At 38.8% G+C, this 16,722-nt stretch overlaps 1 protein-coding gene across 1 annotated transcript in view; it reads left to right on the top strand.

Annotated features, from left to right (window-relative positions):
• Positions 1 to 16,722, top strand: part of HOMER1 (homer scaffold protein 1) — an 85,306-nt gene extending 68,584 nt beyond the window's left edge. The window contains exons 7-9 of the mRNA XM_041470751.1: positions 8,544 to 8,654; positions 10,298 to 10,378; positions 15,953 to 16,722. Coding sequence (XP_041326685.1) covers positions 8,544 to 8,654; positions 10,298 to 10,378; positions 15,953 to 16,141 — 381 coding nt within the window. The 3' untranslated portion in view covers positions 16,142 to 16,722. The remainder of the gene's footprint in view (positions 1 to 8,543; positions 8,655 to 10,297; positions 10,379 to 15,952) is intronic.

Here is a 16,722-nt window from a genome sequence, read left to right as displayed (position 1 = left end):
CCATTAACAATTTCAGTGTCTCGCAGTCTAAGATAGTCATCTTTTTTTCCTAGTAATTCTTCTAGAGACAAAAGCATGAAGAGTTAGAGTTCCACTCTTAAGGAAACTGTCTAAGGTTGCTTCTCTTTCTTTGATTTTGGTTGCATATTTAAAATAATTCCACTTTTCTTTTTTGGCCATCTCTGAGTAAGTATAAGGTTTACTCATCTATCAGTTCAGTTTTTTGTGTTAACGTACATTTGTTTGCTTCCTCTGGGAACTTTATCTTCCTTCTTCATTTGCTCTCTGCCTTAATAATGCCTAGAGCTGACATAAAACAGAATACAGATTCAGTGTGGCTGAGTGAAACATTCTCAATAAATTAAAGTGTTGTGCTTTCTCCTGATACATTCTAAGCTTAATTCAGAAATACTGTATTTTGATATTTTGTCAGACAGTTTATTTTTCAGAAGTTTGCTAAATGGGTATATGGATTTTTACCTCTCAAATACAAAGAGATAATTCTAGGAAAATGTGATGCCCAGTCACGAGCTTAACTTGGAGCTCTCAGCCTTCTCTAATCTGCTCAGAAACGACAAAAAATTTCCCTTAAATGTGGCTGGTGAGCACTCCTACACACCTTGCATAGCTTTTTGACATCAAAAGGGATTCATGAGTCTAAAACAGCTCAGTAACAGAAAGAAAAACCCTGAAGTAAGCTATTTCAGACAAATAGAATAGCATGGGCCCTAACATTAATCCTGCTACCACAAAGAGGAAAAGATTGAATGATGATATAAATTACGGAAAGTAACCCAAAGTTCTGTCTTTGTCATGTTAAAAAAGAAAATGATTAATTTTTTTCATGCACTCTATCTGCTAAAGTAAATCATCCTATGACACTGGGCAATAGCACAAAGTAATAACACCAGTGCATAATAATAAGAGCTGCAGTCCTTGAAGATCATTCATCTTCAGGAAAAAAAGCCTAAGATAAAAAGAGATGAAGGGAAGTGATCAAGCTCCTGGGTATTGATGAAAGAACAGAGAGGTAAACTCTTGAATTCTAGCTTGTTATTTTTCAAAAATTTCCCATAAAATAAGGTAAAAATTAGGCTATTGTGTTTGTTCATTCAATGAATGAATTAAGTGTGAGATATCTTATGTAGTTATTAAAATCACCTGAGAAATAACAGACCATGATTTTCCTACTGTTAAAAGAAATTTTAAAATGGATATTAGAAAATTGCATGAGCATACCAAAATAAAACACGGTCATTTTATTGGACTGCTTCTGTGTCACTTAAAGAGAGCAACAGTCTGTAAAAGGATTGTGAAAGTTCACTAGAAGTATGGAGTGCTGTATAAACCCTTTGCTCAGATTATCTATAGAAAATCTTTGCAGACCCTTTAGAAGTCATCTCCACATTTCTCTCAGCTACATTGATACTTGAATAGCCAAAACTAACTTTTGAACATGCAAATGTGACGTGATGAATTTGTCTTCTGGATTGGAGCCCATGCCGTGGACTTCATATTTGCTGACAAGTCTTGTTAGTATCCCTGTGACTACTGTAGAAAACTGTTCGGTTTTATATGCCACGGAAGAACATTATCCAAGAGTGGAAATATGAAGGAATGTGACAGAAAGCATGCTAAGAAGAAATTTATAAATGGAGTTCTGATCCAAAAAATTATTGGTAATTCACCTTTTTTATTTGATGTATATCTCTTGTCATTCTCCCTTTAAGATTTTGTCCCTCCTACTGAACAATTCAAATTTAGCTTTGAATAAATTTTGAATAAATTAGGTTTGATTGATTAAGAAAAAAAAGTTAACCAAGTATAATCTGCTCCTTAAGATACTGTAATTAGCATGTGGTTAGATAGCAGCTTTGTACTTCTTGTTTGCAATGAAAATAGATGACCACTTTTTTGCATGGCATCAGGGGATACCAGTGGAAAAAAGTACAAGTATTTTATTTCAGACAACATGTTGGGAATTTTTTCTCAGATGTACATTTTAGTCCCTAGAATATCCATTTCAGCCAACATAAGTGTTTTATTATTTTTGAAATGGTGTGTGTTGTCAGCCTTCAGCTATTAGAGCATTTCTTATGAGAAGAATTGTGAAACCCAGCACATATTCTAATCTCCCTTTGTGTCCATGATTCCTAATACAGATAATCCACCTAGCATTTATGAAGATTCAACCCTTTATTACACTTTACAAGAAATATGATCTCTTTTCAGACAGCAGCTGTATCAGGTTATATTCCTTGAATCAAAATGTGAATTTGCCTTTTTTTTTTTTTTTTTTTTTTATTTTTCAGGGGGTTAAATTTTTTTTGGTTTTTTTTATTTTTCTTTTTTTTTTTTTTTTTTTTTTCCTGGGAATTCACTTTCAGTGAAAGTGTCATATACAAGATAATAATTTGGGGGGAAAAAAAAGCCCCAACAAACCAGCAACTAAGCTACTCTGACTCTGGCTAATAAAATAATTTTCACAGAAGTGCTCTCTCATCCCCATCTTCTTATTTCTAGAAAATCCTACATTTTAAGATGCATTTATCTATAAGTTATAAAGCACATGCTTTGTGGAGGCATGTGACAAGATGTTTACATAGTTAAAGCTTGCAGAATTAAATACATACTATAATTTCAAAACTGCAGGAGAATAAGAAAATGACTGGATTTAGATCCTCAGGACTGAAGGATGATATCTGTACAGTGTTTGCTTTGCATGTGTTTCATGAACTGGCCAGGTGACTGGAAAAAGTATTTGCTAATTATATTGTAGGAAAAGGGATGTGCTTTGAATTTAGTATTACCTTATCAATTGCAAATAATAATGCATGACTGAAGGTCAAATCATCAAGTCTGGTAAACTTGTTATATTTTCAAAGATTCCTACTACAGTTTCATTGCTTTCTTCACAAAAAATCAAGAAGATGATAGGTTATTTCTATTTCATCTGCTGTGGAAAACATATTGGTATTCCCATGGCTTAAGGCATCAACTGCCCAAAGACAGAAATGTGTCCTTTTTCAGCAAAATCTTCTGTTTTCTCTGTTGAAAAAGTAATAAATTGCTGGTAGTGCACAACACTTGCCCCCAGGTTATTACTTTATCTATGGGTAAATCTTGGAAAACTACAATAATTAATTTCCTGTCAGAAGTGATTTATATGAATAAAGGCATTGTGTGCTTTTTGTTCCTTCAGAATCACCTTTAAAAATAAATTATTCTTTTCTGCATTTTCACATTTCTTAATGCCAAAAATCTTCCCAGAATTTTTTATTCTTGAAAGCTACACTGGAATAATTTTTATGATTAGCTTGTTGCATGCTGTTGTGCTTCTTAGTACTGTCTTCCATTAAGAACTATTTTCTCTGCATAAATTATGTGAAACTTTGTGCAGTTATCCACAGTTTTGCTGACCCATGAAATAGCATTTCTCTTCTCCTCTTGGAAAGCAAAGGGCTGTTTTTTCTTTTGTGGGAAGTTCATCTTCAATTATTGATGGAACAATACTGTCACAGTCATAGTTACGATCCTTTTAGGGATGTAACTTAATCAGTTAAAAATACATAATTAATACTTCAATTCAGTCTAGCATTAGCACTCTGTGTGACTTCAGAGCACTCTTATGTGTTCTGCACTGTAGCTTGAGCTAGTAAATCCTGCATATTGCATCTACAGTACATAAAAGGGAGAAGAATACATTATAGAAACAAGTTAGTTGTGTCAGGTAGAGAAAACAGGCTACAGCCACACTGAATATATGATGCTAATATGGGAAAAAAACTGCCTGGATGGCTGGGCCCAGAGAGTGGTGGTGAGCAGAGTTACATCCAGCTGGTGTTCAGTCACCAGTGCTGCTCCCCAGAGCTCAGCAGTCCTGCTTAATATCCCTGGTGAGGCCACATCTGGAATCCTGTGTTCAGCTCTGGGCCCCTCAGGTCAGGAAGCTCATTTTGATGCTGGAATGGGTCCAGAGAAGGGCAGAAGAGCTGGTGAGGAGCAACTGGGGGAGCTGGGGGTTTAGCTTGGAGAAAAGGAGACTCTGATGGGACTTAATCAGTCCCTACAACTGCCTGAAAGGAGGGTGTAGGGGGGGTTGGTCTCTTCGCCTGAGTAACAAGCAAGAGGACCAGAGGAAATGGCCTTGAGTTGTGCCAGTTTAGTTAGTTAGCAGGAAAAAATTCTTCACAGAAGGGGCTGTCAAGCATTGGAGCAGGCTGTCCAGAGAAGTGGTGTAGTTGTTATCCTTGGAGGTATTTGAGAGACATGCAGAAGTGGTACTTGGAGATGTGGCTTAGTAGTGGAGTTGGCAGGGCTGGGTTAACTGTTGGACTCAATGATCTCAAGGGTCTTCTTCAACCTGAATTACTCTATACTTGTGTGACAAATTCTGTGTTCTATATGGTTTCTGTGTTCTAATCTGTCTTGTTTTGCCTTTCTGTAGAAGTTGGAATACTTCCTGTATGTAGGTAAGAAGGAATTGCATGATCTGTTGGTACTGAATTGTACAATTCATCTCAAGAAAGTGGTTTGAAAAAATTAATCCAGCTGGAGCAAACACAGCACAGAATCATTTAGTCAATAATTGCTTGGGGCAGGTCACCACTCACAATATTTTTGTGCCATTCACTTCTTTTGTTCTGTCTACCTGAAGTCTTCACTTGCAAAGTAATTTTCTGTGGTCAGGATTTTCTTGAGAGTCTTTTGAGTTTTGCAAAGCTTTGGGCAGTCACTGTCTTAAGCTCACACCAAGGCTGTTACTCCTTGTTGTGTTGTGTGCCTGAAGCCTCACTCCTCCAGTCTTCCCAGCAGCCCAGTGTGCTTGCCCTCTGCTGCAATGAAAACCTCTTCCTGGAATCCTCCTGCATTTATTGGTTGTTGAACCTAGACTAAAATGTCCAGAAAACTCTACAGTGGCCACTGCTAGGAGGGTGTAGGGTCTACCAGAAGTTGCCTTGCCGTCCCACTTCAGCTGATGTATTTCACCCTGAAGTAGGCAGTTGAGTATAATGCCATCCACATGCTAGAAGGGTTCGCACACTAAATAGTCACTAAAAAGCCTTTTCAGAATATTTTCCTTACATGCAATCCTTACCTGGATGATAAATGCAAAATAAAGAAACAGAGGCTAAGAGCAGTAACTTTTTTCTTTTTTAGTCTCAAATACAAAGCCAGAGTTATCGACATTTTCAGATATGCAAGTCAGTGCAGTCTTATGGCAGCACAATAGCAGGACATTGTTTAGCCAGTTACTGTTCAAAGACTGTTCTTTCTGTACTAAAATGAGGTGTAATCACAGGTACATTGCTTGTTGTGCAAGGGTTTGAAGCATTGATTAAGCTTTGCTTTTAAACCTGAAACACTGAATGAGGAGGTGCCCCTGATAATAGCCTGTGGGAGGGTCAGGCTAAAGCACTTTAACTTCCTTTTATGCCCCCTTCTGTGCATCATGCATTAACAGTTACTTGTAATGATTTTTGGACCACTGGTCATGAGAAAATTAAATGCAGTTTGAGACAAGAAACAGGACAAGTAAATGCTATGCAGATTTTTGCCTAGAGCTTTATCCTTTGTTACTTCTGTTTTCAATTGCATATTCTTTATATCACATCATTTTCCAGCCCATCTTACTCTACAGATCTTTTTGAAAGGGTCACAATATGATTTTCTTCTTTATAGGTACATTCAAGAAGATAAAAACATGAAAATATTTGACATCTTTTCAGATCTCTGTAAAAGTGGACATTTAAATAAGACTGATTAAAGTAACCCAGTTTTTTAACTGAGTTTGTTCTTTTTATTCCCAACTTAGTGAGTTTTCAATCAACAGTAAACAAAACAGTTGAACATTATTTTCTTGCATAATCAGTAAGAGATGGATGTTTGCCCAGACAAAAGCTGGGCTAGAGTAGGACATCACAACCCTTTTAGTGCCGGCAATTAATTGTCCTTCTGAGAGCAGTTGCCTCTGTTGGCAAGAAGGTTTGTGGGAGCACGGCCTGCTCTGCTTAAGAATAATGATCTGTGTTTGCTTAAGCAATTTCAGTAAGTGTGTTGAGTTAATGTGGACCAGAGTGTACCTGGGAGTATTCACATGAGCTGTGCACCTGGCTGGGCTGCTGCAGGAGGTGTGTTTAACCAGCAGTGATAGATGCAAGTTAGAACAGTAACATTTCATCCAATACTTTGATTCATCAGCCCTTTGGATTCCAAGCTTGCAGCAATACATACATCCTCTCTATATGTACCAGCCAAGAGGAAACCGTATGGAGAACAGTGAGAGTCCAGGTGCTTCCTTAGTCCCAGGACAAGAGACCTCTGCAGGTATGCTTCAAGGCATGAGGTTCTAGGACAGAGGTAGTTTGGGAACTGGGCTTACTTTTGTCTTGCCAGCTGAGGTTTTGTGTAAATGAGCATTCTGTGCTGGTGCTTGCTGAGGGCCAGTGGGTCTTGCTGAGTGCAACAGCTTTTAAAGAGAGATTGTCTTCTTGTAAGTTACTATTCAACATCTCAGCAGGAAAGCTTGGAAATGTTTGAGAAGTTAAAACATCAGAAGGGCTGAAGGTGAAAGAGGTGAATGAGTTTGACAGTTCCAGCAAAACACAGGAAGGAGCTAGAGCTCTTCCTAAACCTGCAGTGTCAGAACTGTCACAGTTCTCCTTGATAGTGGAGGATTCTTGACTGGGCAAGACCCTGAGCAAGCACTTGTGACCTCAAAATTTGCCCTGTTTTGACCAGGAGGCCTTGACCAGATGTCCTTTCCAGCCTAAATTGCTCTGTGCCCTTCTGATTCTTGTTCCCTCTAGATGCTAGGTCAGACTCTGTGCAGACATAGGTTTGTCCTCATCGATGTGTTCCAGTTCTTGTTCATGTAATTGCAGGGGTGAATAACTATAACAGTATTATAAGAATCGAAATATGGATAGATATGTGTAATTGAGAAAATAATCTAAGACTTCAGTTGTCATGCTCAGTGGCATATAAAGTGAAGAAAATAACTTTTTTTTTTTTGGTCATGAGCACTGGTATTCCTTCTGGGACAATACCGGCAAATAAGAAAGTTCTTTGGAGTGGACAGGGCATGTTGCATTACCAAGCTATATCCTACTCCCTTGTTCCCTTTACCCCCTGCCAGGAATTTGTTCAATCCCAGTTCTCTCCATTACAAACCTCATGTGCAAAAATGTCTAACCAATAGCTTTCCAGCAGGATTCGTCATGTCTACTGCAGCGGAGAGGTTTGTGGGCTGTGATTCAGACAGGAGGAGTTGTTCTAATTTCCTTGTGTTTCATCTTGACTTCCCTTGGACTTGATTTAGTAATCTCCCTTTTGAGCCTACAAATAGTTCAGTCTGAAATTACTGGTATCACAGTGGCTTTATTAGCTAGGGGACATTGGTGCTGAAGAGCGGCGACCTTGATTCCCTGAGATATTATTTTACCTAAGAAATAAAATTGTCTTGGAAAATGTCTGCCCTCTGTCTCATGGCTACCTCTCCAAGAATGTTAAATTGAGTGTTAAAGGTTTTGTTGCAGAATTAACTAACACTTTGTTCAAAGGCCAGATTTGTAGGTATGTGGTGCAGGTCTGTTGAAAACTATATATTAGGATTGACTCATAACTTCTGGAGAGAAATTCATTATTAGGTTTTAGTTATTAAACAAATATGTTTTAGTGCACACATCCAGGCAGACATGTGGTGTGAAAGTTTTCTAATATTCTGACCTGTAATGTGAGAGGTGCCTGAACAGAGACTTTTCTGTGTAAACTCTAGCTGCATGGATTTTGTTTCTTTCATGCAGAAGCTTTTTTTTTTTTTTTTTTGAAACTGTTTATCTGTGAGTGGCAGAATATTAGCATCCTTTTGATTATAAAATAAAACAAAACTCCATACCACTGCCAGGTATCTTAACTTAATCAAGGGCAGATGGAGCATGCTTGCTGTCTGCTAATAAAAGGGGAACTGATCAAATCCAAATTGTGACATTAGCTGTTGTCTTTGTGACTGAGAGATGAGTTCCATTACTAGGGAAAGTTAGAAGCTGGCAGCTGCACTTTGGTGGCTCAGTGTCTGGTATTACACTGTTGATGCTGAGTGATGCTGTGAAATGTTAATTGGCTTTCTAGGAAGTTTGTGAACATTGTGGCTTAGTAAGGTGGTAGAACATTAAGAAGTGTCAGATGGAGAGGTTAGTTAGACAGATCTGTGTTTAGTCATCAAGGCATTACTGTGTTTGAAATGGTAATTCAGAACTTTCGTAAAACTTTCAATAATTAGTATAAGTTTTAATTAGTGCTCTTTTCAGCCTATAACAAATGAATTTTTTTTTTGTTTCCAGGAATTCATAACAACGACTTACATAACAATATATAATGGATTATTGTGCTAACTTTGTAAGAGCACCTTCACCATTTTAATCAACAGAAGTCATCCAGAAGTTAGGGTGTATTTCAAAGGCAGCTATTGATGCAAAGAAGTAATAGTACCTTGAATATATTGCAATTAATTCTGTATGTGTTTCTTCTACTTATTTCAACAGGTGACTGAGCTGGAGTGTGTGAGCAGTCAAGCCAATGCAGTCCACACTCATAAAACAGAATTAAACCAGACAATACAGGAATTAGAGTCTACACTGAAGAAAAAAGAAGAGGTATCGGCTAACATTTATTTTTGGCTTTTCTATTACATCATTTCTAAAACCGTTCAATATTAAGCTTGTGATGGCTGCCAGATACTGAATTATTTAGTATAAGTGTTACAAAGTAAATTCTTTTTCCACTTCTTTGAAATTGTTAGTATTTTTAATTTATATAATTACATCAGCCCAATACAGACCTGGGTATCTGGATAGCAGAAAAAAAAAAGTATCATGTTTTCCTGTTTGCTTTTACCAAACATTGCTGTTTGCAAAAGTAAGTCATAAGTGGTTTCCACAGGGCAATCATCACACTGATGCAGTCCAGAATACCTGAGAAAGGAAGCTGTTGTAGGCATGCTTTCTGTTTTTCTGGAGAACAGGGTTTTAAACAAGTGATAGATCAATGCCTTTGTCCACCCAGGCTCTGTTAATAGAGCTGACCTTTATGGTCCGTAAGATCAATTTCCTTAAACACATGCCAAACCCCCAGCCTGAAACTTGGTATTTACTGTGGCATGTGCCTTGGCATGGACCAGCAGAAAGTAAACAAAAGGAATTGGAGTAACACCTGCATTGGCATATGTCCTAGAGGAAAGCATATCTGTGCCACAGAAGGATCAAGAATCACCCCTTTATATGGATGGAAAAAGGAGATGGAAGCAGCTGCACAGAAAGAATTATTTGACACATGTAAGAGACTGTGGGCACTGGCATGTGTGCTTGGAGGGGCAGTGTGTCTTGCCAAGCCTTCCCTCAGTGCTGTGAGGTATTTCCAAGGAGGATGCAGGAAAGGCACAATCACTACAGAATATCCTCTCAAAATGGAATGAAACCTTTTCCAAACTCCCTCCTACTTAAATAGATTAGGGTCAGCTTGGTAATGTTTCCCGTTTTGTTGCCCATTTGCCTTTGAATTATGCTGAGTTGTTGGCTGCAAAGCAATCTTGCCAAAAGGAGTTTTGGGAGGTGAATATGCCCACCTGGACAAGAGTACTTAATAGTTTTAAGTTTGATACCTTTTAGTTTTGTTCACTGTTTCTATTCTATTCTCTGGAAGTGAGCTAAGAACAGTTTTCTCTTCTGTTCATTATTTCATCTATATTTCTTATTTTATACCTCATTATTTTCTAATTGCTAAATTAAATATGCCATTTCTTTTAAATTCTCTTTTTACAGAAGTCAATCAAAACAGGCAGTTTTTGATGTTCAGCCCTGCTGCTGGTGAAATAACAGGCAGTTTACATTTGAAAATTTGATTTTTTTTTCCTTAAAAAAATGGAGAAGAGTAGATTCTAATAGAATTTAAAGTATAAATTGGGGGTTTAATTACATTTTAAAAATTAATTAATTAATTTTAAAATTTGTTTTCTTAATTTTTTGGGCAAAAATTTTTTCATGTCTCTTCGAGGGGAAAAGAAAACTTGAACTTTTACAAAGTCTGTTGTTCATTCACAATGGAGTTGCTGTTTTGGGACTGTGATTCAGAAGTATTGGGAGCAGGGCTTACACTTCATGTTCTTTGATGGGCAGTAGCCAACTGCCAGTGTTGGTATTGTTGTGATGACTTTCTCAGAAGAAGAAGCAGGAGCCAGATTACCAGCACCAAGGCCAAGCCAGGTAACACACTGCTAGCAAGGTTGTTTCTTCTCCCTTAGGAAATAGAAGGATTGAAACAAGAAATTGAAAATGCCAGAGAGCTCCAGGCACAGAGGGATTCTCTGACCCAGAAGTTACAGGTGAGCTGTAGTGCATCATCTTAATTAACAGAAAAAGGTAAAATGATCAGCAAGTGAGCAGTTTGCATGTGCAACTTGTGCTATATTCACTGAATGTGCCAGATGAATATGTAAGTTAGACTGCCCTGAAAGTGCTGGGTTGGGATGACCCTTAGGAATTTGTATCAAAATTTCTACCTGCTCTAAATAACTATTTTTATCTGAGGAAACACATCCACGTTACTTTTATGAATCTACAGAGTACTCTCACGTTAGCAAACATCCTTCCCTGATGCATGGATAGTTCTGGTCTCATTTTCACAGCAGTGGCTTCCCATAGTTTCTGCATGCCACTGAAACGATCTGTTGGTGGATCATCAACCTGGGATGAGTTTGTGTTCAGCCTTTAAACATGCCCTGAGAAAGCAAGGGTTGAAGTGCTCTTGTGTAGTACAGGCTTTAAAACCACACTTTCTACATTTTCTTGGAATTATTTAGAAACATTGTGCTTTTATTGGTTTTTTAGAAGTTTTTTCTTACTGTGTGTAATGCCAGATACCTGAGGCTGCTGGAATTATGTTCTCTCATTATATCCTCCCATGCTCCATCTGAGCTCTTTCCTGTCTGTTGCTGCACTGACCAGCCAGCACATAGTCACGTTCCTTGTCACACCTGCCTCTGGAATGACCAAAAACTTGTGTGGATTACACTCTGGGTTCAGCCTTCAGAGTTTTGAAAGAACTGGAAACTCAGGGATTAAATAGCTCCAACCCTAAAGAGCTGAAAGGGGATTCTCTTCGTTCTGTGGCTTAGCATGCTGAAAGCAAGCCCCATCAGATCACAGCCATAGCTTAAAAATCATTAGGCAGGTATTCTTTGAAATGTGTGACATGAATTGGAACCTCTATGAATCAAATTTTAACCTACAGAATAAGACACTAAAGATCAAAATGAGTTTATTCATTTTCCCCCTTCTTACGTCAACTTGTTTGTACAAAGTATGTTATTACTTTGAACAGTGTTTAAAGAGTGTTTTCAGTACACCTGATCTTGCCTGTTCCAAAAATTGTTACTGGCTTTAGGCTAAATACACAAGTTTTCATCTGAAAAGGCATTTAGGTGAGAGACTAAAAAGAGGCATTGTAATGAGAGTTGGAAATTGTTCCAGCAATAGCAAATGCAGTAATTTCATTGTATGATCATATGAAAAGTAGCAGTGAGCCAGAATTATCCTTAGCAAGCAGAATGATGAGACTACTAAGAAATGAAAGATTAGAAAATGGATTATTTTTATTAAAATTTTACCTTATAAAGTCAGTAGTTCCATTTTGGTATATTTATGTATAAGTGATTGAGGGCAGCCCTGCAGAGAAGGACTTGGGGGTGATGGTAGATAAAAAATTCAACACTAACCAGCAGTGTGTGTTCCCAACCCAGAGAGCCACACGTGTCCTGGGCTGCATCCAGAGCAGTGTGGGCAGCAGGGCCAGGGAGGGGATTCTGCCCCTCTGCTCTGCTCTGCTGAGACCCCACCTGCAGGGCTGCAGCAGCTCTGGGGCCCGGCACAGGAAGGACAGAGGAGGCCATGAAGATGATAAGAGGACTGCAGCACCTTCCCTATGAAGAGAGGCTGAGAAAACTTGGGCTATTCAGCCTGGAGAACAGAAGGTTGCATGGAGACCTCATAGCAACCTTACAGTATCTGAAAGTGGCCTACAGAGGAGCCAGGGAGGGACTCTTCATCAGGAACTGCAGTGATAGGACAAGGAGTAGTTCTTTCAAACTGAAAGAATGTAGGTTCAGATTGGATACTAGGATGAAATGCTACATGGTGACGGTGGTGAGGCACTGCTTCATGTTACCCAAAAAAGTTATGGAAATGTCCAAGGCTAGGTTGGATGGTGCTTTGAGCAACCTTACCTAGAGGAGAGGGTTCCAGCCCATGACAAAGGGTTGAAACCCTTAAGGGCCCCTTAAGGGCCCTTCTAACCTCATCCATTTCATGATTCTGTGATTGTTTAATCACCAAATGGATACATTTTGTATATATGTCCATGTGTCACATTGTAAGTGATCTGTTTCTGAAATGGGTCTATATGGTTTTATTCAATTAAATTTAAAGGATCACTTAGGATCTGAGTTTAAATGTACCTTTATTAAGCTTAAAATTAATTACTGCCCTGATCCTGCCCAGGAAAAACATCTTGAGTCCCTACTTTGCTGTAATTGTCCTGCTTTGGTTATACTGGTGTTCTCTGATGCACTTCACCCTACATCTGTCACATCGTATGCTGTAGCTTCACACTGTCTCATATATGTTCACTTACCTGACTCATCATTTATTTTCAGAGTGATTCTCTTCAGGGTTTGTATCTGTTTCTCTCACTCTTTGTTCTTGTGGTTTATTTTTCCCTCTTGTGCTTTGCAGGTGGATTATGTAACTTTAAAATATTTTGGTTAAAATCCTCTATGAAAAATGCTATACAAAGAAATAAGTATTTCAAGGTGTAGTGCATTTATGACACATGCGTATCAGGAGTTGTTTACATATCAACCATTGGAAAACTCTAGTGAAGAACAATATGTTGTCATGAAGTTTAAGTATCAGGGTCCTAATTCCATTAGTAATGTAGAGAAGTCATATCAGTGAGTCATGATCAGTGTGACTCTCACAGTAGGTCAGAATATCTTTATTAATATGGCTGATTTCTAAATATAGCTGTTGTGTATGGTTTGAATATTTTATTCCAATCCTTGCACTGAATTCTGCAAAAGATTGTTACAGTACAAACAACAAACATAACTAGTAATAATTTATTTTTTCTGTAAGAGAAAACAATATGAGAAATTATTACATCTGATGAAAGAAGAGCTTAAAAAAACCAAAAGTAAAAAATCAACGTGCAAAATGCCTTCTGAAAAGGGCCTGAATGTACCAAAGAGTCAGTTTATTGTTGGATGAGGTCAGCTGCCAGTAAAGGGAAATGGCACAGTTAGGGGAGGAGATTACATTACATGTAATCCACCTCTTCCAATCAAGAAACAAGTTTTGAGGTTTACTGATTTGAAACAGGAAACAGCACATGAGCTGGACATGAACTTACAATGCAATAGCATTGCAGAATTCATTAATGCTAATTTAGGGTAAATATGCATAAGGGTCAAATGTAAATTTAAGAAGTAGCATTTTCCAGAAATTAAAAGCAGCATCTTCTGGCATATTTCATTAAAAATGTGTGAGGAGGGCCTGAAAGGTGTTCTTCAGTGCTAGATACAGGCCAACAGAATTCTCTAGTCAAGCCCTGATATCACAATGTAAAGCCATATAACTTTCTATAGATTTGTCCCAAAGTGGTCTATTTCACCAATGGCTTCCTTGCTTGCAGGAATTAATTATTTTTGAGGTAAGAGCAGTGGCAAGAAAACTTCCTGGAGCACACACATTTGGTGACTAGGAGAGAAGCAATGACAGGGTGGGCAAATACTGAAAAACAGCAATCAGTTTTCTGTGAGCTAAAGAAAGGACTGTGTCACTCTGGCAAAGCTGAGAGGACCTTGGATTTCACTTTTATGTCCTATACTGTAATCACTTGGCCCTCAGAGTGTCTTGAACCTGTGTAATCACTACACCAGGTAGTACCTGTAAGTGTTTGGCTTGGAAGGCAGGAGTACACTCAATGAAGAAGAGCCTTTACAAGTATGACTGGTTATAACCAGTTGTCTTCATTTGTAGCAGCAGTGAGGTAGTTATTCACTATATAAGCATGTATGCATTTTATTTGTATAATTTCTACAAGTGTGCTATCCAGTTAGCTTATTTTGGCACTTTGGCAACTAAATTATTCAGTGCTAAACAAATTAATTCTTCTCTTGACCCTGGCAGTAGGGGGTCATTCCTGCTCTCAGGTGTGCTGGCTGTTCAAGACTGGTGCTGAAAACTCCATAGTTTTTTACTTGCTCATTTGCAGACAAGAAGTAAGGGAGGCCTTCAGTTTAGCTGGGAGGTAACCCTTGGCTCCACAAGCAGCCACAGCTATGAGGCAGTGAATGTCCTGCAGCACTGCTGGGGGGCCCAGAACTCTGCGCTGCTGCAGAGGCTGGGAGCTGAAACTGAGCACTGGCCATGTCACCCTGTCCATCCTGTGGCCAGGGATGCAGCACCCAATTGATGCTGCCCATCAGACCCCTCACAAGTGGATACCTTTCTCAGGCTTTGACACAGGGCTGCCATTACATACCTGTTACTCTTGAATGACCCAGTATATTTTCTGTATAGGTCAAGTTGTTTTCTATGGTTAGCTGAGATATCTCCAGTATAAACATGAATATATTTCTTAGCCTTGAGGGAGACAGAAGAATCACACCAAAACCAGTGAGAGAGTTGGAGGGCTGAAGGAGGAGTTGTTCATGCTGCGGTCATTGACTGCTGCCAGATCTCCCTTCCTATTTGTAAAACTAGTTGTAGTAAAATCTCAGAGCAGGTCTGTTAAAGCTTTGTGACACAAAACCACTGTAAAGGGAGGAAGTGTTGAAAAACATGTTACCATACATAATATGAATTAATTATGCACTTTTCCAGAGATGGCTGTACAGGGTGTATAGTGTACTAAACACAATGCCTCTGTGCTGCCTTTGAAAATTATTTTTGTAACTGAAATTACAAACCTTAGCATTTCATTTATTAGGTGTGCAATGAATGGAACAAAGGACAATATGCTATTCCAGACCCAGGTGATTGAATCACCTGTGATTTGATTGAAGAGAGGGCACCTGTCTTGCACTGTCTGTGGGCACTGTCGCCCATCAGGTGCAAGCTGGAGCTGCGAGGAGTCCCAGGGCAGATGCCAAGGGCTTCTCCTGGTGAGTGAGAACTGATCTTGCCCAGGGTCCCACCCCCTGAGCTGTGTCCGACACGCCGCTGTTCATCTTGCCCCCGCTGCGTGGGAGCGGCACGTCCGTACAGCAGTGGTGGCTCTGCCACTGTCCCTGCTCCGCAGGCGGGTGCTGTGCAGCGAGGCACCACGTGCAGCTTGCACCTCCTGGTTTACTTCTGTTACAGCCACCTTGACATCCACTTGGGCCCGGTTATGTTCCTGTCTTAATTTTCAGAGTGCAAATCCCGTATATGGGATGGGAATAAGGTGGTGCTCCTCTGTCTCTAAAGCAGTGTTCTGGATGAGTATTTGCATGAGAACTTTTGATGGAGAACCGTGTCCTTGAGCAAATCATGTAGTCTAAATCAGGGCATACTTGAATGTAAGTAAACTCTGAGAAGGTGTTTTCGTTAGGCAGTACATTTCTAAATGATAGAAGTGATAGCACACCTGAATAAGTGTATCAGTTGTTCACTGACTAAAGTTTGTTCCTCTCCAAAAGTTCAGTCCTTCAGATAATTATGGAAAAAATGGAGGAAGTAGCAATACATATGCAATTGTAGTAACAATTCAGGTTCTGGTTTGACTTACTGAAAACTGTAAAGGGTTACAAGTCATTTTAAAAAGCACTTGACACAAATAGCACATGAGTACCAAGAGGACATTAGGTGGCTTTCTGTTTGCAGACAACACATTAACATGTTGTGTATTTTCTCTGAAGGAAGTAGAAATTCGAAACAAAGACCTGGAAGGACAGCTGTCTGATCTAGAGCAACGTCTGGAGAAAAGTCAGAATGAGCAAGAAGCTTTTCGCAATAACTTGAAGACACTTTTAGAAATTCTTGATGGAAAAATATTTGAACTAACAGAATTACGAGATAACTTGGCCAAGCTAATAGAGTGCAGTTAAAGAAATGGGATTTCAGTGCCAATCAGCTTAAAGATGCACTGTCTCTCTTCATAGGACTGTGTTGGGCTCTGCATCAAAGTTGCACAAAATTAGAAAATGCTCCTCTGAGGGGGATTGTTTTAAATTTGACTTGTAATTCAGTGTAAAATTTAGAACTTAGCTTGTAGCTAGTTTAAGAAAAAAATAACTAACAAAAAACTTGAATTACAAATTACCTCCTTTTACATTATTGGCTACAGATAACTTGAAAAATATTAACAATAATTGAATGCAATCCTTTTCTAATTATCAGTGATGGAAGAATTAGCAGTGTCCCAGGACACACCCCATTTTGTGACAGATACAATATAGGTATCTGTCTGTTTTATTTAAAATATTGGCTGTTTTATTTAAAATATTTAAATGCTGTGTTTTGTGCACGAACTTAGTGATGACAGCCCTGTATTTTGTTCTTAATAATTTCTCAGGATATGTTGCACTGTGGAGAAGCAGTGCCGGAACAAATTTATTCTTGCCAGGAATGAGAGAGAGTTGCATCTTTAATTGAAACAAATTTATTATAATTGCTTGTATAAACTTCT

This window comes from Pyrgilauda ruficollis, unplaced genomic scaffold (genome assembly GCF_017590135.1).
Source record: "Pyrgilauda ruficollis isolate IOZ18807 unplaced genomic scaffold, ASM1759013v1 scaffold25, whole genome shotgun sequence".
Lineage (NCBI taxonomy): Eukaryota > Metazoa > Chordata > Aves > Passeriformes > Passeridae > Pyrgilauda > Pyrgilauda ruficollis.
Note: the sequence above shows the minus strand (reverse complement) of the source record. Positions and strands in the feature narration are given on the sequence as shown.